Source organism: Podarcis gaigeae (assembly GCF_964106915.1).
Source record: "Podarcis gaigeae genome assembly, chromosome: 2".
Taxonomy (NCBI): Eukaryota; Metazoa; Chordata; class Lepidosauria; order Squamata; family Lacertidae; genus Podarcis; species Podarcis gaigeae.
In genome coordinates this window covers 5,431,281-5,457,661 of record NC_139679.1, presented here as the reverse complement: position 1 = coordinate 5,457,661, position 26,381 = coordinate 5,431,281, and the positions used below count along the sequence as shown (strand labels likewise).

The 26,381-nt window shown below is 45.7% G+C and overlaps 1 protein-coding gene and 1 long non-coding RNA gene across 2 annotated transcripts in view; one reads left to right on the top strand and one right to left on the bottom strand.

The window, feature by feature from the left end:
* Positions 1-26,373, bottom strand: part of LOC310840262 — a 161,987-nt gene extending 135,614 nt beyond the window's left edge. Inside the window, exon 1 of the long non-coding RNA XR_014561883.1 lies at positions 26,019-26,373. This is a non-coding gene — a long non-coding RNA (uncharacterized lncRNA). The remainder of the gene's footprint in view (positions 1-26,018) is intronic.
* On the top strand, positions 1,803-22,095 carry INPP1 (inositol polyphosphate-1-phosphatase). The gene is made up of 8 exons (XM_083729471.1): positions 1,803-2,293; positions 4,126-4,332; positions 5,847-5,907; positions 6,404-6,604; positions 9,712-9,886; positions 12,299-17,696; positions 18,007-21,699; positions 21,754-22,095. Exons 2-6 carry the CDS (start codon positions 4,129-4,131, stop codon positions 12,792-12,794), a joined length of 1,137 nt encoding a protein of 378 aa, XP_083585597.1. The 5' UTR covers positions 1,803-2,293; positions 4,126-4,128; the 3' UTR covers positions 12,795-17,696; positions 18,007-21,699; positions 21,754-22,095.
* Positions 26,374-26,381: the final 8 nt, after the last annotated feature.

Below are 26,381 nucleotides of genomic sequence, written 5' to 3'. Positions count from 1 at the left end.
TGTGGCAACCACCCAAGGGATCAGGAGGCATCTCTGGCCCTTCAGATATTGTTGGACTTCCAGCTCCCTGGGGCCAGTGAGCACTTGGACATTCCCTGTTCTAGCCCAATTGTATCCCCTAATTTGGTCCTTGGAGCCCAAAACACCTGCAGAGCACCAGTTTTAGAGAAGGCTGCCTTACAGTCGCACAGCATCCAGTCTTTATTAAAACATCCACTCTAGGGCTGCAATCCTAATCCAATTTACCTGGGAGTAAACTCAGTTTCATTCAATAGCGCTTACTCCTGAGCAGGCATGGTTTGGGTTGTGCTACAGGTGAGCAGATTTACCATATGTAACTTCCAAAGCAAATTATATGTTTTTCCCCTGTAAAAATGCTAAGGAATATAAGTGACACCATCCCACACCCATATGAAATCAAAGCAAATTATAGACCAAGGCTATAATCCTAACCCTCCTTGCCTGGGAGTAATTTTGAATAGATGTTGTTAAAAAAGGGTTCAAATCCCCATTAAGCCATGAAGCTCACTGGGTGGCCTTGTGGCAGTCACTGTCTTTCAGAAAAAAATTGGAGAACCACATATGCCACCTTGAGCTTCTTAATTAATAAATAAACCTTAATTCTTCATTCAGACTATATTGGCAGCTCTAAACTGATACAGGATCTGTGAACTGCCAAATAAGGAACTAGGATATCACATACACAGCCCAACAAGAAGACGGCATACGAATCAATCTGGCTTACCTGACCCAACAAGCCCCCATGCAAACAAACCTGACTGCAGCCAACCACAGACAACCAACCACCCCCTGCCCCCAATACCTCTCACTACCAAAGAAATGTAGTATATCATGGGTAGGCAAACTAAGGCCTGGGGGCCGGATGTGGCCCAATCGCCTTCTGAATCCAGCCTGCGGACAGTCCAGGAATCAGTGTGTTTTTACATGAGTAGAATGTGTCCTTTTATTTAAAATGCATCTCTGGGTTATTTGTGGGGCATAGGAATTGGTTCATTATTTTTTTCAAAATATAGTCCGGCCCACCACATGGTCTGAGGGAGAGTGGACCGGCCCATGGCTGAAAAAGGTTGCTGACTCCTGTAGTATAGAAAGAGAACATACCCAGTTGACACTGACACAAAACCCCACACGTACACTATACAAAAGAATATAAGCCTCAACACCCTACCCCTCTTCTCCCCCCCCTTCTTCCCCAACCTTATAATGTATTCAACACTAATATCTCACAACAAATGTAACTGATTTGTAAGAAAGACTGTACAACCTGAAAAAAGAGACAAGGCATGTACTTTCCTAAACCAAGAAAATCTTTAATAATAAAAAAAATAATTAAGGAACTAGGAAACAACTCACCACTTTGACTATGTACCTACAGAATACTTTTTCCTACAGCAGTAAATAAAACTACAACCAATCTGGGGTTAGGATATTCTAGCTAAAGTGCAAACCAAAGCTGATGTTATTTTTAGGATAAAATCATAAACATAATCACTGGGAGTAGGAAGTAAACCCCACTGAGTGGGACTTAATTCTGGTAACCCATGTGTAGGGTTGCACTGTCTCTTTTTCTACAGCACCTGGAAATTTTAGGAATAATATACCAAGAACTTTTGCTTGGCATGCAGTGACTTCTGGGCAGGCATGAGCCCTGGCACTCCTTCTGCTAGAAGTTAATGCTGCAGCTCCATAAATACTTACCTGCGACAAAGTCCACTGAACTCAGTGTGCCCATAGGATTGTACTACAATGCTGCCTGCAGCTCTTTGCATAATGTATTTGCCCAGGGGTTGTATTCTATTTCACACAGTGGGGCTTTCTTCTCTAGATGAATGTGCACGGGACTGTGCTACGTGCCAGTAATTTGCAAATGGTATGCTGAATGAATGAATGAATTCAATGATCAAAGACTCCCTTGATCCCCAAGTTGATGGCACCGTGTCTCGGTATGATTTCCCGCTCTTGCTTTGCCTCTTCCCCACCAGCCGTGCAAAGCACAACAGCCCCTTTTCGGTGTCAGGGTGAAGGATGCCTTCGGGGAGATTAAAACCGCGCGCCGGCTAAATTTAGGAGATCCTGAGCGGAGCGCCGCGTCGCCTGAGGTTTCCCCGCCCCTGCGAGGGCCGAGCACACAATCACATGTTTCAGGTCCGTCGGGGCAGAGTTGGGCAGCCGCCTCCTGGCCCGGCAGGCGTGGACTCCAGGAGCTGCGAGCTGCGATCCAGCCGGCGGCGGTTCCTCCCCTGGAGCAGGCGCTCGAGCTGCGCGGAGACAGGTGAGAACCGGGGAAAGATGCGCCGCGGGGCTTGCCTTCGACCCGCCGGCTCCCCCCTGGATTTGGCCCGGCAGGGCTGGCGCGGGTCCTGCAGGTCTGCCCCTCTCCTGGCTCCGGAGCGGGTGCCTCGCCCGGCCCGGCCGGGGAACGGAAACGGGCGCGGGGCGCGGCAGCGGGCGGAACATCGAGCGGCTTCTCATCCGGCGGCGAAGGCGTTAATTTCCGTGACGTGGCACGACGGGGTGTCTTGGGGTCGGGGGGCTTCTCTGGGGTCCCGCGGGGGTGTGGATCCCTCCGCGCGCGCCCCAGTCATAATAATCGGAGTGGGATGGTGCTGAATAGGAAGGTCGACATTTAGGACACATCGCCATGGGCACATGGGCTATGAAATAGGTAGTCAAGGCTGCTTAAAAAGTTCTAAAGTCGATGTGGGGAACCTTTGGTCCGCAAAATGTTGCTGAACTACAATTCCCATCCCCCCTTTTCATTTACTATTCTTGCAAGGGCTGATGGGGGTTGTAGTTTGGCAACCTCTGGAGGGCCAGAGGTTTCTCGCTATTGTGCTAGGAGAGAGGTTCTTGCCCCTTTATTGAATATGTATAAGCGTTCATAGGAAAGGACTTCCAACTCCACAGTTTCCTGCTCCATTTCTCCCACCCTCTGACCCTCCGTTCCTCATTCTGTGTTTCTCTCTCTCCTGTGGCTGTGGACCAAGAAGAATATTGCCAAGGGTTTACTCCGGAATGTTCCTAGTGTTCTTCCCCTAACTACCTAATATTTGGCGTTATATCTTTTTATGTTGGGGTTGCAACTGAGAGATAATCATAGCAAGAGAGGTGTGCCAGGATACTGGATGCTGTTGGCACAAGGCATCTGTAGCATAGAGGTGCTAATTGCAAGAAACACCAGTGAAATGACTTTTAAGAGCTCATAAAAATGCAAAGTGCTATGCTTCCATCTATTATTCTTATCAGATGATAGAAGCCTGGGCAAAATCCCAGAGCTTTCGTTGGTCATTCACTCTAGCACTGTTCTCAGAGGTGGGAAGGAGCTTTATGTATTCCTGCTGTTTACATCTCTAACTCCCTTTGGTAGGAGGTACATGTTCCCTCCTTTAGTGCTCTACAGTGCATCAGTGCATACTTTCTCAGAAGTTGAGCAAACATGCATAGGATCGCACTGTTAATCTTTTTCTCTGCCCCTCCACTTTCAATAGGTAGCACTATATCTTTCTGAGTTTATTCTCTTCAGGCTGGCTAGCTAACTGAGTTACACTGGAGCAATTAAACAGCAACACAGAATTCCCCCACCCACCCAAAAAAAGGCTCCTTACTGGTCTGTACATAGGTGACTTTGCAATCCCATGCCTTTTTACTTGGCGCAAAGTCACCCTTGTTCCATAGGGCTTGCTCCCCAGGAGTATAGGATTGCAGCTGTACTTGTTGATATTTTAATCCTTTCCTTCCTTCAAGGAGCTCAGGGCTGCATACAAGGTTCTTCTCCCCATCCCTCCCTATCCTTCACAACAAACTTGCCATCTCATTAGTAGGTGGTGTGGGCAGCTTGGTGCCTGACTGAGGATTTGAACCTGGGCCTCCGTGGTCCAGTACTCTAACCACGGTACCATGCTGGCTTCCACTACACCCCAAGCAATGGGACAGTAACCTAGGAATTTTGCCTCCTGCATCACTGCCCCTTTCCCTCTGGGCTTCTCCAGGCACCTGTAACCAATCAGAGAGGATGGGGTTTAGAATGAAAGAACATGACTCTTTTGCCCGCCTCTTGAATTTGAAATCACGGTTGCTTCTGCCTTCCTCCTTCCCCTGCCCCAGACTATGGCGGCTCTTCTGAAGAGTCTGCTTGCGGCATCGGAGAAGGCAGCCTGCATTGCCCAGCTTTGCCGCCAAGAGGAGGCACTCTTCAGCTTGCTCATTGAGGAGAAGAGAGGGGCGGATAAGAACAAGAAGTTCCTGCAGGACTTCAAGACTTTGGCCGACGTGCTGATCCAAGAGGTTATCAAGCATGATGTGGGGCAAAAGGTATCTGCTGCGGGGAAGGGGCCCCATCGCTGTAGGATACGTAAAGAAGGGTTTATATAGCAATCGCAGGCCAGAGCTAGGGGAAATGTAGAAGGGGAAAAGCTCATAGCGGCTGCTGCACTTATCCTAAATTGCAACCCAGCAGGACCTGGGATTGAGCTGGAGCCATAAGACTATCGGAAGCTGCCTTATACTGAATCAGTCCATTGCACCATCTAACTCAGCATTGCCCACACTGGCTGGCCTTGGTTCCCATGAGCTTGAGACAGGCTCCTGTCCCAGCCCTGTCAGGAAAAGCCAGAGGTTACACCTAGGACATTCTGTGTTTGAAGGAGATGCGCTGTCGCTGACCTACGGCCCTTTGCAGTGGCTAAGCCACACTGCTCCCAATGGTTGTGAAAGTGGGAACAACCTGGTTCCTTCATCCTTCACCTGTTGGAATAATAACAGCTCACATCTATAAAGTGTTTGTCATATATTGCATGGTCTTTGCATAATTTACCCAGTAATCCTCAAAATTACTCTGTAAGGCTACCTTACGAAGGTAGGCCATTATTACTATCCGCAAATTAGATCGAGAGAACAGTGGCTTGCCTAAGAATTGTGTGGTATAGTGTGTTAGACTACGACCTGGGAGACCAGGGCTCAAATCTTATGAAGCTCCTTGGGTGACCTTGCACCAGTTTTCTTGTGTCAGCCTGTCCTACATCACAGAGTCACTGTGAGGATAAAATGGGGGGGGAGAGAACCAAGTACGCCTGCTTGAGCTCTTTGGAGGAAAGGCAGGATATAAAGATAATAATACAACAATGTCATCAAATCATGGATGAACAATTATATTTGAAATGGGGGAGGGAATTTTTTGGGCCATAACTCAGTTTATTAGACACATGGGAGTGCCTGTAGAGAGGATTATTTCCCTGGGGTTAAGGGAAGAATTAGATCTAGCCACAAGCCTGTGTGTGTGTGCTTGTGTGTGCGTGTGTGAGGTTGCCGAATGAACTAAGGATGTTACAGAATGCAGACATGTCAAAGCAGGACCAGCCATTCACATAGTGCTAGTGCATTAAGGAGAAAAGTCTGCGTTGTTATTATTACTATTTTAAATACTCCATTCCGTCAACACAGACACACACCAACTATGAACTTAAAACATAAAAGCCCTAAGGGGTTAAAGAGCTAAAAACACATATGAGAGAATGAACTTGAAAATGAATTAGAAATTGTTCAAAATTCTGTCCTAAAATGAACATATTTTATGTTCAGTTCACCTGACAATTATGGAAGCTACTCTCACGTGCAGTTTAGAGATATTTGTCCTAATTCCATGAACATCATTAAACCGAACTAATTCATTCCAAGCACTGATGCCCAGTTGTCTCTTTCTGATCCAGTGGGAACTTGGGATGATGGGGCAGAAAGACCAAAATAACCTTCTCTTAGATCTGACTCATTAGTCTGACTAAGCCACTCTCTCTTCTTCCTTTCCCCTTCTCCATTGTCGGCGCTACCAGTTTCCAGAATTACAAGATCATATCCGTGGTGAGGAGTCCAACAAATTTGAAAATGGCCTCGGTGAGTGATGGCCTCGGTTAAGTGGCAGGGAGAGGGCAAATTTTTATTAATTGCTCTATCAAACTGCTGGTCCTCTTTCTCAGCTTTATCTTAATTAGAATCATTGGCTGAGCCATCATCTTCTGTTGCTGCACACTCTGATGTACTTTATGCTTGAAATTAGACTCTGTTTTCTATTCCTAAAGTCAGTTCTCCCACCTCCAGGTCCCTTTTGTTGCACGCGAAAGACTTTTCTGAACCGCACTTGACCTTTTTTATTGGCTACTGTTCTTCTAGGCTTATATTTTTCAAATCTACCCATTTCACATCAACTAGTCATCTGAGGAACCCCTGTGCATTACCCCTTGTAGTCTCTCTGAGATGTGTTTAGATCAGGGGTCGGCAACCTAAGGCTCATGGGCCACAAGCAGCCCATGGGAGTCGTTTTACCGGCCTGCAAGCCGCCCTCCAAGGAAAAGCCCTCCAGCATGCTAACTTTATTTTTGGGGACTTCTAGGGGAGACGGTGGTGGTGCAGGTTTGCCCCACACAACAAGAAACTGCTGCCCTGTTGGGAAAAGTCCTTGACCGGAAGCAAGCGGCAGCCGAGCTGCTGGCTGCAGCTATTCATCAGGAAGTGGTGCTTTCAGACCCAGCGCTGGATGATGTGGCTGTGACTATCTCCACAGAGAGCATGGCTGTGTGGATTGATCCCATAGGTAAGCCATGCGTCAAGGGTGGGTGTTGGATTGAGCACTTGATGGGGTCGGGAAATAAGAGTTTGGGCTCGGTTGGGCAAGGGGATCTTCCTCCCAGAGGATTTTTGCTTGCTTGCTTTAATGTATTTCCGTGAGGGTGTTTTCTTTTTAGGGGGTTGGTGGTAAGTTGCTTTGAGTTGCCTTGGGCAAGAAAACTCAACCAATAAATAATAACAACAACAACACAGAGCCGTAGCTAGTGGGGATCTAGCCAAGGTTTCTGCCCTGGGTGAAGCTTCCAAAGGGGCGCCATTGAGGCCCCCAGCCTCCCAGTATGTCTGGGCTTCAGCTGGAGAGAAAGATGAAAAAGAGCATGACATCCACAAGCTCCTTCCCCTTTCCCCATGAAGCTGAAGAAGGCTTATTTACAACACAATTTCAGGGAGAGGGAGAGTCGGAAAATCTGGAGAGACTGGTTGGCTCTCCCCACTGAAGCAGAAGACAGGATCCCCTGTGGATTTGCTAGTGTGAGAAAGAAATTCTGGAGGGGCAGAAAAATGAGGAAGAGAATCAGTTGGACTAGATGATTCTTAGGGTCCCTACCAACTCTACAATTCTATTGATTCTGCGATCCCTTCAGAACTTAGAATGTTTTTCAATACCTAAAGTTGAGTCATTTTCAGACTGTACATGATCTACACACAGGAAAGTAAGGTGTGTGAGAGCATTTTTCCTGCCAGAGGCAGTTCCCTGGCAAGCGCTGGTCAGCCTGGCTGCATTAGGATTGTAATGGAAGGTCGCTTTCTACTTTAGACTTGCAAAAAGCATTTCTTCACTTTACAAGGAACCTAAAATGACTACAAAATTATCATTTCCTAAAATGAGTAATCGAACAAAAATAAAATTGAAAGGAATCTTGTTGATGCTTGAGAGTAAATTTACACGTCAAAACTCCTTGAAAGGGTTTGCACAGAACCAAGAGGAGGAGTGGGTGGCAAAAAGCCTCAAAGAGGGGGGAAAATATTTTTTTAAAGGAAACCAGAGGGTTTTGGCTGATCTCATGGAAATGCAATCTTTTAATAATCCTATGACCAAATAAATCCAATTCAAACCCTGACCTCAGATAGACAATTACTGGACAAGGAAGTTCTACTTTTGACAAACAATTTGCTTTTACTGGAAGGGATGCTCGTTTTCCCTTTGGTCATACAGTCATAATACCTCTTAGGATTCCTTTGAATTCAAATAATACATTGCCTACTTTTTATGCCCTTTACGAATAAATGTGTTGAGGGGTGGGTGTGTTTGTATGTATGTATGTGTATCTATGTACACAAACACACATCTGGGGGGTTGGGTGCCAAATGGGGTCTTTGACCCAATTTAAGAAAGCCTAGTTTTGGTCCTGAACAACAACAACAACAACAATAATGTAAGACAGGAAAGGGATAGCCAACATCAAGTTCTCAAGGCATTCTTGGACTGCAGCTCCCATCAGCCCCTGCCAGCATGGCCAGTTACTGAAAATGATGGCAGATCCTGGACATTCAGAAGGTGGCTCGTTGGCTACCTCTCACATAGGAATTACTTTTACACTAAATCAGACTATTGGTTTGTCCAGTCACTGTGTACTCTGATGGAAGTGCTCTGACGGCAGGCATCTTTTTCTGCTGCCTCAGGTCATTTGCCCAGTTCTGCCTCTGCTCCCACCCCTGGCCTATGGCCCTTGGAAGGGAATGCTGGAGGTTCCTCAGTCCTGGAGATTCCAAGGCTTGAACCTTGGAGGTCCCATAGGTGAAGCACGTGCTCTCTTGCTTTGCTGCAGTTGTGGGGACAGGGAACCCAGGGGATACAGCTTCTACTATCCTCCCTCTGTGGGGACTACTAGCTTTTGGCGAAAGTTAGCGGAGATCCATTCAGCCACCTCCAGCTCCCTTCTCATGGCCTTATACCACCAGGCCCAAGTACCATATTTGTCCTCCTAGCCCAGTACTGTCTTCGTCAGCCTCTGCCAACCCTGGTGCTCTCCAGATGTTTTGAACTACCACTCCCATCATCCTCAACCAGCATGGCTGTTCTGATTGAAACGGATGGAAGCTTTACTCCGCAGCACCTGGGTGGTGCACCAGTTTGGCAGTGGCTGCTCTGCTCTGACTAAAAGTGGCTCTCCATACATCTGACTAAAAGTGGCTCTCCATACATGCATACAAACACACACATCCCTCAACACATTTATTCGTAAAGGGCATAAAAAGTAGGCAATATATTATTTGAATTCAAAGGAATCCTAAAGGAGAATGTTAGCCGCTTTGAGACTCCTTAGGGTAGTGATAAAGCGGGATATCAAATCCAAACTCTTCTTCGTCTTCTCTCCAGGGTCTTAGAATCATAGAATCATAGAATCATAGAATTGGAAGAGACCACAAGGGCTATCGAGTCCAACCCCCTGCCAAGCAGGAAACACCATCAGAGCACTCCTGACATATGGTTGTCAAGCCTCTGCTTAAAGACCTCCAAAGTCTTGGGCCCTTAAAAATAAATAAATCAATAAATTTTGTTAGAGTTTATAGAGAAAAATACAAAACTTAATATCAAATATCTTTTTAACCCAACATTAGTCTAAACAAGATAAAAATGTAGTGGAAAAGGACAAAAAAGAAAAAAGAGAGGGAGATAGGGAAAAGCTTTAAAAAGCTGTAAAAAAACAGGTCTTTCCTTCACCTGCTACCTCCTTTTTTACCTCCCTGGCTGGAAATGCTAAGGAATGGACCTGGGACCTTCTGCCTGCAACGTCTGGGCTCCAGACACAGAGAAAGCTGCCCGACACTTGGGCGAGACCCTTAGTCCATCTCACCCAGTGTTGTCTGCATTGGCCGGCAGTGATTCTCCAAGGTTCCAGCAGTGGTCTCTCCAGGCCTACGTTAAGATGCTTGGGATTGAACTTGGGACCTTCTGCATGCAGAGCAGGTGCTCTGCCACTGAGCTACGGACCTTCCACCACAAAGGGGCCCTTCTGCTGCCCATTTAAAAAATGGCAATTCTGCCGTGAGGAGGAGCTCTCTGAGCCTTACTCTGAACTTCCTTCACCAGGCTTGGAACTGGCCGTCTCATGGGTTCTCTCTCCTCAGATTCCACCAATCAGTACATCCGTGGGCGTGGAGATGTCCTGCCTGTGGATGGCATCTACCCCTCAGGGCTGCGCTCGGCGCTGGTGCTGATAGGTGTATACAACCGTCACTCAGGCGAACCTGTCCTGGGCATCATCAATGAGCCCTTCTTCCAGGAAAAGCTACCAGCACGCAGGTAACAGCACCACCACAGGGCACTCTTCCACAGGTGGGCTAGCCCATTGGGTACCCATCAGCGCATGCTGATGCAAGAGGCTTGACCCAGACTCACTACTGTGAAGCTTCGCTTTAATCCATGTTTCATCTAGAGAAGTTGTTGCTTTTCAATTCCACTGCTCAAGTGGGGAGGCTCGGCATCAGGGCCGTCTTTACCCGGGGGTGCAAGGGGTGCGAGGCACCTGGGTGCCAAATTCTGGGGAGTGCCAGACACCCGCCGCTGAAACTGCCTAAGCTCTTAACTGTCTGCCTGTAATGAAATAATAAATAATTTTGATCAAGCTGATATTCAAAGCCAGCTGCTGTGGCCGCCTCCACCCTGGCTGCTTTCTCCTCCCCAGAATCCCTCCCTGCATGGAGAGGCGTCAGTGTGGCTTCTGTGTCCCTCTTCTCCTTCCTCCTCCTGGGGAGCTTTTAAAAGCACCTGGATGTGAAGCTGTGTGCCTTTGCGGAGCTAGGGCACCCGGTTCTTGAGGGACAACAGCAGTGAGACTCAGAAGAGCAGGATGTCGCTGCTGCCGCCATGGCCTCACCTGCAACCACGGAAAAGTATATCTTGGGGGTAGACGTGGGCAGCACTAAATTTGGGGGCACTGAGCGGACCTTTGCACCCCGGCGGCGCATATTCTAAAGGCAGCCCTGCTCAGCATTATCACCTGATCTAGCCCATGTCTGCAAATGAGCCCCTCTCAAGCCAGGTGTGTGTCTCAGTGGTAGAGCACATCTTATGCAGTAGCAGGTCTAGATGCCACCCCCAGCATCACCTGCCTGAAACTCTGGAGAACCCCTGCCCATCAGTGGGGACAATCCTAATCTAGATGGACCAAGTGTCTGGCTTCGTATAAAATTGCTTCCTGCCAACTGCACCCGTGCAGACACATCTTGCTACATGCAAGGAGTGTACAGTGTCTCGTCACAGTTCTGAGTCTGGCTATTAAAAATACCCTGCTGAGCTGATTCCAGGGCATTTTGTCCCATCCCTTAGAATAATAGAATCGTTGAATTATAGAGTTGGAATGTACTTGGAGCTAGATGCCCAACCCCCTGCTCAAGACAGGGTCTAAAGGGCATCCTTGGTCGTCCTCTTATCCCAGGCCTCCATCCCAGTTGTGTTTTTCTTTTCTAGCCATCAGTGTGCTGCAGCCTCTCACTTTGGCTTTCCACTCACACAGCACTGATGACCACCTCATCTGTCTTTCTTGCATCAAGGTTCTTGTTGGGGATGGGGAAAGCAGCATCAATTGGTTGCTGTCTCCACCGGGTCCTAGTACAGCGTGACTCTCTGGTGCTTTTCCTGGATAGCCTTCTCTGATGTCAGGGAAGAGTTAGAGTTAGAAGTCTTACAAGAGAGCTGCAGACAGGTACCAGCGAGTTGGGGAAGAAATCCAAGTAGGGAACTGAGTATGGCTGTCTACCAAGGGACTACCGATACGAGGGAGGTGTAAAAAGCTAGAGTCAAGAAGATTGGGACCTTTCCAAGTAAAGGCTCAAATTAACCCAGTCGCTTTCAAGCTTCATTTACCTGAAAATATGAGAATACACCCTGTATTTCATAGATCTTTATTGTCAGTGTTTGTACCAGCGCATAAGTATCAAATTTCAAGGGAATCACCTCCTTTTCCCACCATGATGGGGGAAGAGGAGACTGAAGTGGAAGAGATATTAGACTCGAGAATAAGTAGGAGGAAATTACAGTATTTGGTTGCATGGAAAGGGTTAGATGAGTCTGAGAACTCATGGGAATCAACAAAAAAAATAAACGTTCCGGAATTGCAGAGAGAATTTCATAGAAAATATCCCCACAAGCCAAAACCCCATAACTGGCATCTTCAAGAAATTTTTGAAGAGATAGATAGCGAGGAAGAGGAGTTCATAGGGTTTGGTCCTTCAGATACAGAGGAGAGCGAGGAGGAGGAAGGGGGGCTTAGGGGAGGGGGTGGTGTCAGGGAAGAGTTAGAAGTTTCCAGTTTCTCAGAGGGAGAAAGCATTCCCCAAGGGGGGAAGGAGAGCAGTGAATCTAACAGAAGAGAGTAAGAGGAACAACAGGGAGGGACCAGCTGTTCCCAGGAAAGGCAAGGGTTATGGTAAGTTCTAGCTCAGATTGGGAGGAGGGGAGATACAAGCCAGCTCTAGCCAGGAGGGTAGGAAAAAGAGCGGGAAAGCGAAGGGAAGGGTGGTCATGGAGAAGCAGAGCTCAGAAGGTATCTGAAAGAAGTGACTCTGAGGAAGAATAGTTCAAGATAAGAACCATTTATAAGTTTGTTAATACGCAGTAAAAAGTTATAAAAGAACAAGAAGCGTTTGTGTGGTGATCTGAAGAGGACAACGACCAGCCCTGACATCTGACACGTCCCTTTTTTTTTTTTTGCAGGTGGCAGAGCAAATATCACTGGGGCATCTCCTATGGGGGCACCCGCCTGAGCTCGCTAAGCCGGCCCCAGCTGCGGACTTCCCCTCGTGTGGTCCTGAGCAGCAATGAGAAGGTGGCGCTGCAGGAAGCCCTGACCCCCCTGTATGGGCAGCAGCTGTGCTTTGCCTCCGGTGCCGGGTACAAGATGCTGTGTGTGGCGCTGGGGCTGGCCGACGCCTACGTCCTCTCGGAGGGCAGCACCTTTAAGTGGGATTCCTGCGGCCCCCACGCCATCCTGCTAGCCCTTGGCGGAGGCATGGTTGACCTTTCGGAGGCCTTGAAGTCCTGGCAGGCTGGGCAACGCAAGCCACTACCGGAACTGACCTACAACAAGCCTGTGGAGGGCGCTCAGGGTGCTGAGCGCTGGGCCAACCAAGGAGGGCTTGTTGCTTACATCCACCAGGAGCATCTGGAGGCTGTGATGGCCACTCTGGCAGCTGCAGCAAACAACTTCTAAAGCTCCTCCTCTTCCTCCCTCCAGGGCATTTTCATCTCAGCACCCGGGGAGGAAGCCAGTCTCTGGGCAAAGGGCCCCAGCTTCCTCACCTACCAAGGGACCAGTCGGTTACTGACAAAGGCAACACACCTGGATCAGCTAAGGTTGTACCTTTGACTTCTGGCGTTTCTGTGCCCTGTTTCTGCCATGTTCCAGTGGGGAGGAGCAGAGGGATCACATATCACTCATGCACCACAAACCATGGTTTTTATCTTAACTGTAGCCAGGAAATATAACCTCCATGCATGCAGAGGGGGTCGTGGTGACCTTAAATTGTGCCCTTCTCCCCACCTGATCCTTGGTGCTTTGCTCCTTTTACATGCATTATGGGTAATGCAATAGACATGCATTGGGACCATTATATAGCTTCCAATTTGGATTTCTTTAGCCCTCTCTGCTTCTGGTATCTTGCACAGGGCACTGTCCCCAGCACTGTTTTTAGCTGCCCACTGCACAGGCCTGTTTTCTGGGGTGCATCAACCGCTCTCCTTGCTTGTGGCATGTGATCTGGATCATCTACAGCTTGATCTGTGAGCAGCTAATGGTTGGTTGGTCAGTCCATGTTATGAAGACAGTCTAGGTGGCCTTCAGCTCTGTGAGGAGCGTCTGCACCAATCCTGCTTCTGTGGTTTGTGGCATTTACTCTCTAACATGGAATCCATGTTGAGGGAGGTTAGGCTGCATATCTGTAGCACAGAGTTCCTCAGGATCATTTGTAAGGAGCCATGGCAGCTGAAATAATCAATCAAAGTATGTGCTAAGATTCTGGGAATACCCTCCCAAAAATTGCTATTGTATCAAATTGCAGCTTATCCAGACTGAATCATCTTTACAGGTCTATATGAGCTCAGTTTCATGCAGAATAACTGACCGTTTCCTGAGAGTCCCTCAATCATATCTCCAGCCCCTTTGACAGGGAGGGGGAACATGGCCCTTCGGGTGTTGCTGGCCGGAGCTGGTGGGAGTTGAGAGCCCAGCCAGATCTGAAGGCCACAGGCAAGCCGTGTTAGGAATACAATTCTGGGTAGGGAGGAAAGAAGGCATGGCTGCAATTCCACCCATTCATTGGCCTTGTGCTGTAGCCACCCATATTTCAGATGTTTCTAACACATTGCTTTAGAAACCAACCAACCATTAATTGCTCAGCTTTTTTAAAAAAAATATTTGGAATCAGAATAAGAAAATTAAGGTTGACCAATTGTATACACATGAACACACAAACTTATATATGGTTTCTGTAATTGAACACATCATGTGAGTGTTCTTCGAGCAGAATTTGAATTTTTAAAAGTTTCTTTTTACTTGTTATAGCAGTTGCACACTATTTTAATAGTAATAAACTGTATCTAAGATTGGAATTGCACAGAATATTCTCAGATTTTTTTAAAAGTAGGTGAATCTGAAATATTAAACACAGCTGAATATTCTGATAACTGCTGAAGTGTGTGCTTGGGGAACACAAGTACCAGTTTTTCTTCTACCAAGGAATCTAACTTGCAGTAAATTGATTTGCCACCTTTTCATGAAATGCTAACATAATGTTACCGACAACGAAGATCAAATATAAAATCAGTATTTTAAATAACATGAGATCAAAACTTAAATCAAACTAAAACAAGGAATATGTCAGAGCAGCAATAGTATAATTGGCCAAAATACACCCTCACTTTAAAAACACAAATTGTATCTCTGAGAATTTTGGGGGCAAACTGTTTTGTTTCCTAGAGTGCAATCCTATGCTTCAGTCTCACTGTGTGCTACATGAGAGGAGCACAAATTGCAGTGATGCTATGATTGTTTGTTGTTTTACCTGTCCTTCACCAGCAGATCCCATGGCTGGTCACAACAATTTAAAAATCAATATTAAAGAATGCTAAAACATATTACAGTCACAGGAATAGGGTGAGTCCTGAAAATGCAAATGTCAGGTATCAAAGGCCAGGTGGAAGAGGTGTGTCTTCAGCATTTAGCAGAAGGTTCCTGGTGAAGTTGCAAGATGCACCTCTGTGGGAAGGGAGTCCCGCAGTCCAGGGGCTGCCACAGAAAATGGGCTGCAACTACAGCTCCATCTGCCCCAGCCAAGGCACCACGTAGGGGAAGGCTAAGCTACAAGGAACTGCCTCTCTGGTGTGATTGATTTTTAACAGCATTTAATTGGAATAACTAAGAATGCTGGGGATGTTGTGATATATCTCCATCCTCCCTAGGGCAAGAAATATAATGGTTTAGAAATCTTAATGAATACTCAAAGCAGCCCTGGGGCCACAGATGTCTGTGCCGCTCCTTTGCATTAAAACAAGCTGGCAGTCTTGCAATAGTCTTCTGCCACTAGATGGCACGATAGCCCCTGGGTGATATTTATTTACCAAGAGTTGGATTGAGAGCCCGGAGCTGAGCTTTCACCTATGACAGAGTATTTTATAACATAAACCTGGCTCAATTCCATATTTGCTTGTTGCATATTCTGTAATCAGATCTGCTACAGGCTTCTTCTAAAGGAAAGAACACAGACCTGGTACATAAAAACACTTTGTGCCATGCAAAATGGAGCCACATTTTGTTTTTACTGTTCAGCTGATGACTTATATTGACCCCTAATTATTCTGTGCAAATTCAGGCTTCTAGTATTGTGCAGCCTGACAATTCCAGCTGTTGCTGCTCCCGCTTCCTCCTCCTCCTCCTCCTCTTTTTCTTTAAAAAAGCTTCTTTGAATAAGCAAAATGCAGCACAATCCTGTATCCAGAGAAGTAGGTCCTATTGAATTCATTGGGGCTTACTCCCAAGTAAGTTGGCTTCAGATTCCTCAGTGGTGAAGGACAGGTGTCTTTTCTGGCTGCTTTGGACTACAACTCCCATCAACTCAGCCAGCATGGCCAATGATCAGGCATGTAGGGAGTTGCCACCCAAGAATATCTGAAAGGCCCCACCCCTTGTCAGATCCTTATGGCTGAGAAGATAGGCTAGGTGTTGTAGGAAATCTCAAAGACCCACAAGGGGATTGAGTAAAATCCCCAAGTTAGACGGAACATCCTCAGGATCAGGAGGAAACAAAAGGGCCTGACTGAATATGCAGTATTGCATCCCTAGATACTCCCAGTTGCAGAAATTGGACATGTCTTTGCTTGGAGTAGCCATTGACACTTGGCCAAATGAATGGACCCCAATTTGCATGTGCTGCGTGTAGATGCGCATTTAAAAATATTAGTAGGCTATATCCTACTAAGTCATAGTCACTAGACCCATTGATTTCAGTGATTCCAAGTACAGCTTAGTTGGGTATATGATATTACCTTGAGTATGACTGATGTGTTATGTCGCTCTATAATTCTACATAGGAATACTATGCATCTCACTGTAGTGGGGAAGACTGTGGCCTGTGTGTTTGTGCTTAGTCTGCTGCCAAGGTGCTATCTGTTGATGGGCAACTTCAGTGTCCCTGCTCTTCCTTCTGTATCTTTCAACCAGACCTGGAATGCACGGCCATTTCAAATAGGCCACCTTTGTACAGAGAACTGCCCCCTGTCCTCATCCTAAGCCTCTGATAACTCTGAAAATCGACAACTGTCTTCTGTAAAATAGGACACCTGAGCACCTGATAGTTGCTGTTGTTCTTCTGCTAATGAGTGGACGTGCTGCCATTTCTCTTTCATCCTAGCTTTTTCCACATTCTGCATAATCTAAATTGTTTGTATATTTAGGTTACTTCCTAAACAAACAATGCAAAATTAAGAGACAGTCTTTTTTATATATAAAAATACTAAGTATTGGGAGTGCTAGGATGGGGAGCATCCATGTAATCCATCTTATCTTGGACACACATCAGTGATGCATCAGAGGGGCACCTTACTTGATTTAGTTCTTAGGGGGGAGAGATAGAGAGATAAAGGGGTTGCATTGGAAGTAAGCAAGGACACCGCAGGGACTTGAACCCCGTCCTAGAAACCAGGAGTGCCAACCAACAGCGCCTTTTGCTTTCTTTTCTTTTCTTTTTTGGCAATGCAACAGGTGAAAATCAAAACCTGAGAGAAAACTCTGAATACAGAATGTTCTCTCAGGAAAAAGAAAACCCTTAAGAGTTATAAAGTTGCAGACAGAACACAACCGAGCAAGGGATATTCACCTAGATGTGTTTAAGTCACAGAGTGCCATTTTGTCTGCCATCAGTTTGCAGGGCAGAAGAGAGAGACTGGTTCCAGTCTTAAAACTCTACCTTTATGCTCACCTTTTCATTTGTCCCTCTGAAGTGTGAATTCATGGGCCTGGCAGTTCCTTCTGCTGGTCTGCGAAAAGCAATCTGGACTGATTAGTCTGTCCCCGGCCCATTCCCGCCAATTCCAGAGAAATGGAACACAGCTGTTCTTACTAACCTGACTTCTGCAGGAAGAGCTGGCTTCACCTGGGTGTGGTGGGCTCTTAGACAGAACTGTGATGAGATCGAGCGAGGGGAAATTGAGAGGCCAGCACAAAAGGATTGTACTGAAAAAGATCACTGAACTGTGGAGTGTGAAGTTCACTTGCCATTAAGGTTCCTGAAGGCTTGCAAAATTCTATTTCTTGTGTCACTGAGATGCACCTGGAAGAGACTAGGGTCTTCAGCAGCCCTCCCCTCCAGGAGCAAAAACAGCAGGTTACCTAAAGCAGATAACGCTGCAGGTTACGCTGCAGATGTTCACTTGATGTATCAAGAGCTCTGACACTGCCTCTTACTTGTCAATGGAGCAGATCTGCTTCCGGCACAGGTAGCTCTGTGAGGTCTGTAAAAAAAAGAGCTGGAACAAAACAAGGCTGGCTGTCCCACCAAAAGATGTACCTTATTGTGTGGTGATGGCACAGGAAAGGGCCTCCCTTGCAGCAGTGTCCCAGGTATCTTCACTATATAGGCATCCCCCCTCGCTTGGATTTCCACTTACCCAAATTATGTTGGTTTTTTGTTTGCAATCAGTGGCACAATCCTTTTGTTCCCATTCAAGGGCCATGAGTTCCAGGACAGAAAATAGTGATTTGGATATATTTCTAATAGGATATTTTCCCTATGGTTTGTTCACTGCAATGTATTTATTTTACATCCAAGCAGCTCCCAGTATGTATATTTAGCAAAGTCAGAATCAAAGGAAGCTTGCAGAGCCTGCTAAAGATTTTGCCAGGGGTAACATCCTGGCTTCATCAAAGTCAGAGGCAAAACAACCACTGAGATGAGGTAGAAGCACGGAGAGCGACTGCATTAGGCTTTCGAGTTCGCGGCTCTTCTGAAAAAGTGATTGAATAACCAACATTGCTCAATACAAACTCTTTGTAATATTTAGTTTGCATATTGGATGTATGATTCCATTTAGAGCCTGCCTTTTCTCCAACAGGCTCAGGGTGCTTGAATGGTCCCCCTCACTGCAACCTGAAAGAATCTTTATACAAAGAGTTGCAGGCAGAACACAACAGAGATTTTCTCCTCAGCCAAGCACAAGATACTCACCTAGTTGACCTTCAGCCAGAAAACACACACCTGTATTGCTGCTGTATTACAATAGAGCATTTAGAGATCACTTTTTAGTTATTAGTGCCTATTGCCCCTCTGATAATTCAAAAGTTTTCTTATAGAAGCTACAATTGCAGTTGAAGGTAACAAGAGATTACAGGCAAAGGAAGCAGTTTGCTACACCAAATTTCTAAATATATCACCTTAGGAACGGAAGTACTGGCGAGGATCCAAATTTTAGTATTTGTCAGAAACCCAGCAACTATCAATCCTATCATGCAGGTTTTCACCAAAAAGCCAGTAATACAATTTTGGTCAAATTAAATTTTTAATAAAGTTTCAGCATTAATGGATCATGTTTTCTGCATTAAAGAGACATACATGTACCCCAGACAAAGAAAATTGGGAGCTACATGCCTCCTTTATCTACAGGAGATAGGGGTTGTTTAGTCGTTTAGTCGTGTCCGACTCTTCGTGACCCCCTGGACCAGAGCACGCCAGGCACTTCTGTCTTCCACTGCCTCCCGCAGTTTGTAGCTTCGAGAACACTGTCCAACCATCTCGTCCTCTGTTGTCCCCTTCTCCTTGTGCCCTCCATCTTTCCCAACATCAGGGTCTTTTCCAGGGAGTCTTCTCTTCTCATGAGGTGGCCAACGTATTGGAGCCTCAGCTTCACGATCTGTCCTTCCAGTGAGCACTCAGGGCTGATTTCCTTCAGAATGGAGAGGTTTGATCTTCTTGCAGTCCATGGGACTCTCAAGAGTCTCCTCCAGCACCAGAATTCAAAAGCATCCATTCTTTGATGATCAGCCTTCTTTATGGTCCAGCTCTCACTTCCATACATGACTACTGGGAAAACCATAGCTTTAACTATACGGACCTTTGATGGCAAGGTGATGTCTCTGCTTTTTAAGATGCTGTCTAGGTTTGCCATCGCCTTTCTCCCAAGGAGCAGGCATATTTTAATTTCATGACTGCTGTCACCATCTGCAGTGATCGAGATAGGGGTACAGACCTCTATTCCAAAATGTTTCACAAATGTGGGTTATTATTATTTTGTATGGGCCCACTCTCTGGTCATTAGTGGAACAATCAACTACCCCCTTATGTGTGAGTAAAAATGGCCAGAGCGTCAGGATTCATAAGATTTCAAATATTTCCTCAGTCATTTCAGCCTTACCATTAGCAGACAAAATTTTCTGCCCTTTATGTACAGGAAAAAATGGTCAAGGCTCATCTTTCCTGATTACGAATATGGATGTGCTTAAACGTTTGCTGGACTTTTTTTGCTTAAAAATGGCCGACAAAATGGTGAAAACCTCTACTCACTCCAATGCCACCTCTGCCATTGCCAACAGTGAATCCACCCTCAAAATGCCTTATTTGCTTATTCACACTGAAATTAGCAAGGCAACTGTTACAGACAAAGGAAGCAGTTTGATGCATCCGGTTTGAAAATGGGTATTCTAAATGTATTACCTTAGGAACAGAATTACTAGTGAGGATCCAAAATGCTGGCATGTTTGGAACCTTCTGGATTTATACACCTCTGAAGGAACAAAAACTCAACAATATTTTGGTGAGCCTCTTCTGCAGTTGCCCAGTAACTACAGTTAGGTATAATGATGATGATGATGATGATGATGATGATGCCTCTTCCTAGCTTCCTATGCCAAATCCCACCACTTTTTAGCCAGCTGCTCAAGAGGGTTTGTTATTCTACTCCTTGGAAGCCACATTATAAATAAAATGAAGTTCTGCCCATTAGCGAAGGAGCTTCTCTATAGTCCCCAAGAGGCTATCACAAAATGGCTGCCAAGTATTTTTGTCAACAAGCTAACATGAAATTAGAAGGAACTACATTGCCTTCTCCCCCTCTGCTTTGCTCTTTATCACATGCATAGCCTTCTTTCTCCCTGGGTCCCCCTCCCCTTCTCACTTCTAAGGCTCACCTGTGTTAAAATCTTCCCAGTCTTGGTTTTTCTAACTTCTGGAGCAAGGTTTTGGAGCGAGTGGTTGCAGACTAGATCCAGGTGCTCTTGGAAGAAGCTGGTTTTCTGGATCCATTTCAATCAGGGTTTAGGCCTGGTTTTGGCACAGAAACTGCCTTGGTCGCCCTGTACGATGACCTCTGTCGAGAGAGAGACAAGGGAAGGCGCTCAGTGGCCTGGAGTACCTTCCATCAGCTTCGGCTGGTGGCCCAGCTACTCCCCTATCTGGACAGGGATAGCCTAACCACGGTTGTCTATGCTCTGGTGACCCTTTATTGGGTTATTTTTGTTTTGATTTTGTGTATTTGATATCTTATGTGAACCGCCCTTAGACCTTCATTTATAGGGCAGTATAGAAAATAAATTAATAATGATGATGATGATGATAACAACTTCGGCAACAGAAAGCCCAGCCTGTTCTTTTTATGAAATGACTTTTCCAGTTGCCTTTTAAAAGAAAAGCTTTCTATTTTTCTGTATTTATTCTTCATTCTGCTTGAAGCAGACTTCATATCTCCCCACTTGCCCTTTCCTGTGCTGCTTTTCACATCCAAAGACTTGTTGGTCGAAAGGTAAATAAACTTGATTTCGCCCCTCACGTTCTTTCATTTGTCTCTTAGTTTTTCCTTGGCTTTTCTAGTCATCAGGTGTTTTTGTTTTTATTGATTCTCTTTAAAATCTTCATCTTGGTATTTTTATGAGTTTTTAGTTTAAATTTTGCTTGGCTAAGCTTTCTTTTGGGGGCTTTCTCAAAGTCCATCATCTGTCCACAATTTACTCTTCCTGTTAGGATTAATTCTTTGATGGCCTTTATTTTCTTTTTGTTTCCTTTAACTTAAAATTTATTGCCTCTCCTAACACTTTTTAGGGAGCCACTAAATTAAGATTTGTTGTATCTCTTTTTAAAGTTGTAAATAATAATTCTTTCGTGACGTACGATTCCTTTGTTTACTTTTAAAAAAAATATTAACTATAGTTTTAAAAAGAAATATAACCTAAGCTGGTTTTAGTTTCCATTTTAAACCTATTCCCCCAGCCTCCCTCTCCTAATCCCTCTGCCCATTAGCGCCTTCAGTTCTGACCAGTGAGAGGGCTAAAACCAGTACTATAGCCAGGGACAGTCTCACTCACTAGAATCTGGCTCGCTCCTTCCACCACCTGTTGGTCATAAAGACACATAAAAAAGTCCCTCAGCCCATTAATACAGTGGATACAAATGTGTTTGTTTTCAACATGGGATCATTGCGCATGGGCAAGAAATTAGTGCCCACCCCACTCCCTAATAACAAGGTTGCTGGGGTGCCAACTTGAATAAAATATTTGGGGGGGGTAAGCTCCTCCTACATGACCTGGCACACACATACCATTTGAATGGCAATAACTCTCAACTTTTTTTGGGGGGGCAGTCTCCAGTGGCAGAGCTTCAAGCTCCGATGGGGGGGGGGCGGAGAGCAGGCAGGGGTGTGACTGGCACGTCTCGGGGACGTAGCATGCATCCTGGGGCCGTGGTGCGCCGCATGTGGGGGTGGGGGTCCAGCCATGATGGCACCCTACCGGGATCGTGCCGCTGGGAGCGGTGCGCTCCCCCTGCACCCCTGTTCCTCCGCCAGTGCCAGCCCCTTCAAATATTTTATTGGGGAGGGGGCTTAAGAGGGGTTAGCTCCTAAGTTGGGGTATGTGTAGTTCCTGGATCAATGTCTTTGCTTGCTTGGCTATGTGTAGCACCTGCTGTGCCTTTGAATGGCATTTTGCCCATGTATCACACTGATCTGAGCATTAAAGATTTTGGTAGACACTGCAACCTGAGTTCGAATTCTTCATTGAGTGGGAGACGGGAAACTCTCCTCCACAGCATGCTTTTCTGGAGATTCTCCTGACCCTCCCATAGCCAGCTTTTGGGGAGGGGTGTGTGGGTGTCTGTACTCTTCCCTTTCCCTATAACAAGATGTTCTTGTTCCTCCCATCATTTCTACCCGGTTGTAATTGAAAGTGGCAGCATGAGCAAACATTTCCTAAGGGATCGCAGGTAGAAAATTGTCTTCTAGCTTTTATTTTTTGGTTGCTTGGAAATACTCTAGAGAAGAAGGAACCTAGACAGCTTTGGGAAGATGGGGACCTTCAGAGTTGTTGAGAGCATTAGGCCTGAGTTGTTTTGGTTTCTTTGAACAAAGAATTAACATCACTGACACTGGTGTTTTTATTGCTGACCTGCTCCTGACTCCTGCTCCCCAGGGTCCTTCCCAACCAATTGGAGACTGCACTGCTTTGCCCGCATTTGCTCCTCTCACTTCATGCCTCTCCAGGTCCTGGGGGAGAGGAGGCTGTCACAGCAGGAGGGGAAGACACCCTGGCTTCTTCACCAGCCTGACTCATCTTCCTCTTGGCCTCCGTCCTCCCACTTTCCTGCTTCAGCTTCTGCTTCCAGACTTCTCTCTGCCACAGACTCTCCCTGCTCACTAAATCCTGTTACCTGTTCAGCGTCCAATACCACCTCCTCCCCATCTGTTCCCTCTTCTTCCTCTGACCCCTCATTGTTGTCCCACCACCACCACTCCCCGGGTTCTGATCCTTCTTCCCTTGGGGGTTCCTCAGCTGGTGCCTCTCACGATTCCTCTGTGTCCAGCCAGTCCATGACACTAATCGTGTGGCAATTTAATACAGAACTCTGAGTTTCATTGCCAATAATATTTGATGAAGACCTCAGTAAGTGGCATCATTAAGGGCGCTTTTTCTTGTGTTGTAACAGTGTTCTGGAACGGTCTGTAATTTAGGTTAAACAGTAAAATGAGTAAGCCAAGATGGCCTCAGCTGCCGGCTGTGTATTAAAAAGCTTCTTTGCTCGTCCTGTGATATCTGCTCAGCAAGTAACAGCTACTCTGTTGCACAAAAAATGCTTTTAGCAAGATAAGCTTATGAGAAATGTAATCAGCTAATGCAGGAAGTATTTATTTATTTATTTGTTCCTGCCAAGCACCACACGAATAGTCTATAACTGTGCAAAGGGAATGGAGCCTGATCCTGTGCAGAAATTAGGATTCAGTGCCTTAGGGGTGCAAACCTCACTCTGCATAAGAATAGGGTTACTGATGCCCATGGTGACCTTGGGAGGAATCCTGTCCCTTTCCTATGCTTTCCTTTTGCTTCAGACAGCAATGGCAATGCAGAGCCTTGATGGCTGAGCAAACCACAGCCCTCTTTAGCTCTGAAACGCCTGTGTATTCTGTGGCACAATTTCCAGGTCACAAATGTAAAAATGTGGACTTCCCTGGGATCTGCACCACCTCGTAAACCCAAATAGGTTAGCCATGGAGAGAAAACACGGTGGTGCTTTCATTCCCCCCACTCCTTACTTCAAGTCAGGCATAGGCAAACTCGGCCCTCCAGATGTTTTTGGGACTACAACTCCCATCATCCCTAGCTAACAGGGCCAGTGGTCAGGGATGATGGGAGTTGTAGTCCCAAAACAGCTGGAGGGCTGAGTTTGCCTGTGCCTGCTTCAAGTCTGGTGTAGGTAAGGAAGGAGCGCAAAGAATGCAATGCGGAAGTTGCCTTAGCAGATGGTAAGCAGAGACCGTGGTGTTATGCCACAATAGTAATCAGCAGAGCAAAAGCAAAATACATTATTGCCTAAGATGGAAGATCCAAATGCTACAGACACACAAACACAAACGCACTAACACTTTTCAGTTGGAATTCCACAAAATAAATCCCTGCAGGAATGTGTGTGTTTTTCATGGATTAGCCTGTTCATCTCTTAACTGCTCTGTTTACTACCTTTGCACGTGTACAATTGACTTCCCGGCAGGACCAGGCCAGATAAACAACTGCAATATAATATACCAAACATATTATCGTTGTCAAGGAGTCAGTTTAGACCTAGGTTCAAATCCCCACCCAGTAATGTGACACCCAAATATCAAATGTATTACTGTAGCATTCCTTGGCAGAATGGTAAGACAACACTCCCAAGTGGCAGGTCAGTGAAGCTCCTATGAAATTTGTAGGACTTAATTCTGCCCATTTATACACCTTATTTTTTGTGGGGGGAGGGGAGGACTCACTAGAAAAGTGGTTCTGAAGGGATGTGATGCATCACTGGTGTGGCAGGAGAGGGTGTCAAGTGTGGCAGGGAGATTCAAGGACAATCAATATTGTATTTTAGGAATAATTCATGTTCTTATGTAGCTGCATTGTTTTAAACTTTCTGTATGTCCCCATGATCATATTATAAGGTAGTTGTGTTCTATGTTATAAATCTTTTTGTTTTCCAATGTATTTCTTATCAATAAAAAATTTGGTGTGGCACAAGCAAATTTTTATTCTGAAATTGTTGCCCAGAGAAAAAAGCTTGAGAACCACTGCATTAGAGGAATGCATACAGCTGTTTAGCAAGCATGGTGTCAGGAGCTTCCTAGATGGTGAGAGCAATAGACATGGAAAGAGGGTCTGTTGGACCACATTTGTTTAAAGAATGGCAAGAGAGATTATTTCTGAAAATAAAGGTGCAGATCTTCAAGCCTGTTTCAGAAGGTTTTGCCCCCTCTTCTCCAGCGTTTGTGACCTGCGCAGTCGTACCTGGTAGTAAGGAAAACAACTTTTTATATGAGTTTTTGCTCTATTATCAATGTGTTCTGAGCCTCAGTGTCCTGCTTAAATTAAACCTTGTTTGACAGAGTATGAAGAAGTCGCACAAATCCCCATGGACAGTGTTTGTATTCATAATACAGTGTTACAAGCAGGCAAATGCATCAGTCTTGGGAATTCAGATGTAGGGAAAGTGTGTTTGTTTGTGTTTCAGTAAGTAGCAGGGAAGTGGGAAATGACACCGTTGTTAGTGTGGGGGTAGTGGGAAAGAGGAGGAAATGTACGCAGAGCTGCAACATGCAAATGAGATAAAGCCAGTACAGTTTGCCTGATAAAATATAAATTGTTACTATGTTTTTTTAATTGGACATTCAGCCCTTGAACTTGCAACTGGTCTATGAAACCCATCTAGAGAATTCACCGGCATTAAGGATACCCGTCAACATGACATTAGAATTTTACTACAAAAGTTGTGGTTATTTAACATAATCACATATTTTCTCTCGAAGAAGGGATGTAGTAGAAATCTGAGAAGCCATACTGAAAGGGGTAGAGTCAATGAAATAAAAACTAATTGGAATATATACCTTGCCAAGGATAGTTTTGAGCACTTAAAAATATGGTTACTGAGGTTTAAAGAGCAATGTATTTATGAAAATCAGTGGAAATATACTACCCAGTAATGAAGCTCCCTGAACAGTTTACAGAATTGGACTTTAAACGAAGCCTCAGACTCCAACTAGAAATATTGATCTCACTGAATTCTCTTAAGTCTAAACAAGTGTTGTTTAAAGGGAGAAGTTCTCTAGCTTTACAGAGAGGGCATTCTAGAGGCTCCTCATGTCACACTTCATGTTTTGGTTCAAAACTAAATGAGATTTACGTCAGAATTATGCAAAGGCAACAGATGGGCTTGGGGCGCATTTCTAAAATACCTACAGATACAGGATCACCTTCATGAATCAAGAGGGGATAGCAAAGTTTGGACTGACAGCTAGTGGTTAAAATGAGGCAAATATTGACAAGGCCCTCAAAACTGTAGCATGCTGTATGGATAGTTCCTATATATTTAGACTTCATTTTTTTTTAATGAGTGTGAAATTAAAACATTTGTATTAATATAAGCACATGGAATGGGACGCGGGTGGTGCTGTGGGTTAAACCACAGAGCCTAGGACTTGCCATTCAGAAGGTTGGTGGTTCAAATCCCCATGACGGGGTGAGCTCCCATTGCTCAGTCCCTGCTCCTGCCAACCTAGCTGTTCGAAAGCACGTCAAAGTGCAAGTAGATAAATAGGTACCGCTCTGGCGGGAACGTAAACGGCGTTTCCGTGCACTGCTCTGGTTCGCCAGAAGCGGCTTAGTCATGCTGGCCACATGACCCGGAAGCTGTATGCCGGCTCCCTTGGCCAATAAAGCGAGATGAGCGCCGCAACCCCAGAGTCGTTCGCGACTGGACCTAATGGTCAGGGGTCCCTTTACCTTTACCTTTACCTTTAAGCA

Bases quoted from the DNA above. Each gene is read 5' to 3' on its own strand.
- INPP1 (XM_083729471.1), top strand. From the start codon at position 4,129: ATGGCGGCTCTTCTGAAGAGTCTGCTTGCGGCATCGGAGAAGGCAGCC. The intron at 4,333-5,846 runs GTATCTGCTGCG...CGGCGCTACCAG, and splicing joins AGCATGATGTGGGGCAAAAG to TTTCCAGAATTACAAGATCA. The intron at 9,887-12,298 runs GTAACAGCACCA...TTTTTTTTGCAG, and splicing joins GAAAAGCTACCAGCACGCAG to GTGGCAGAGCAAATATCACT.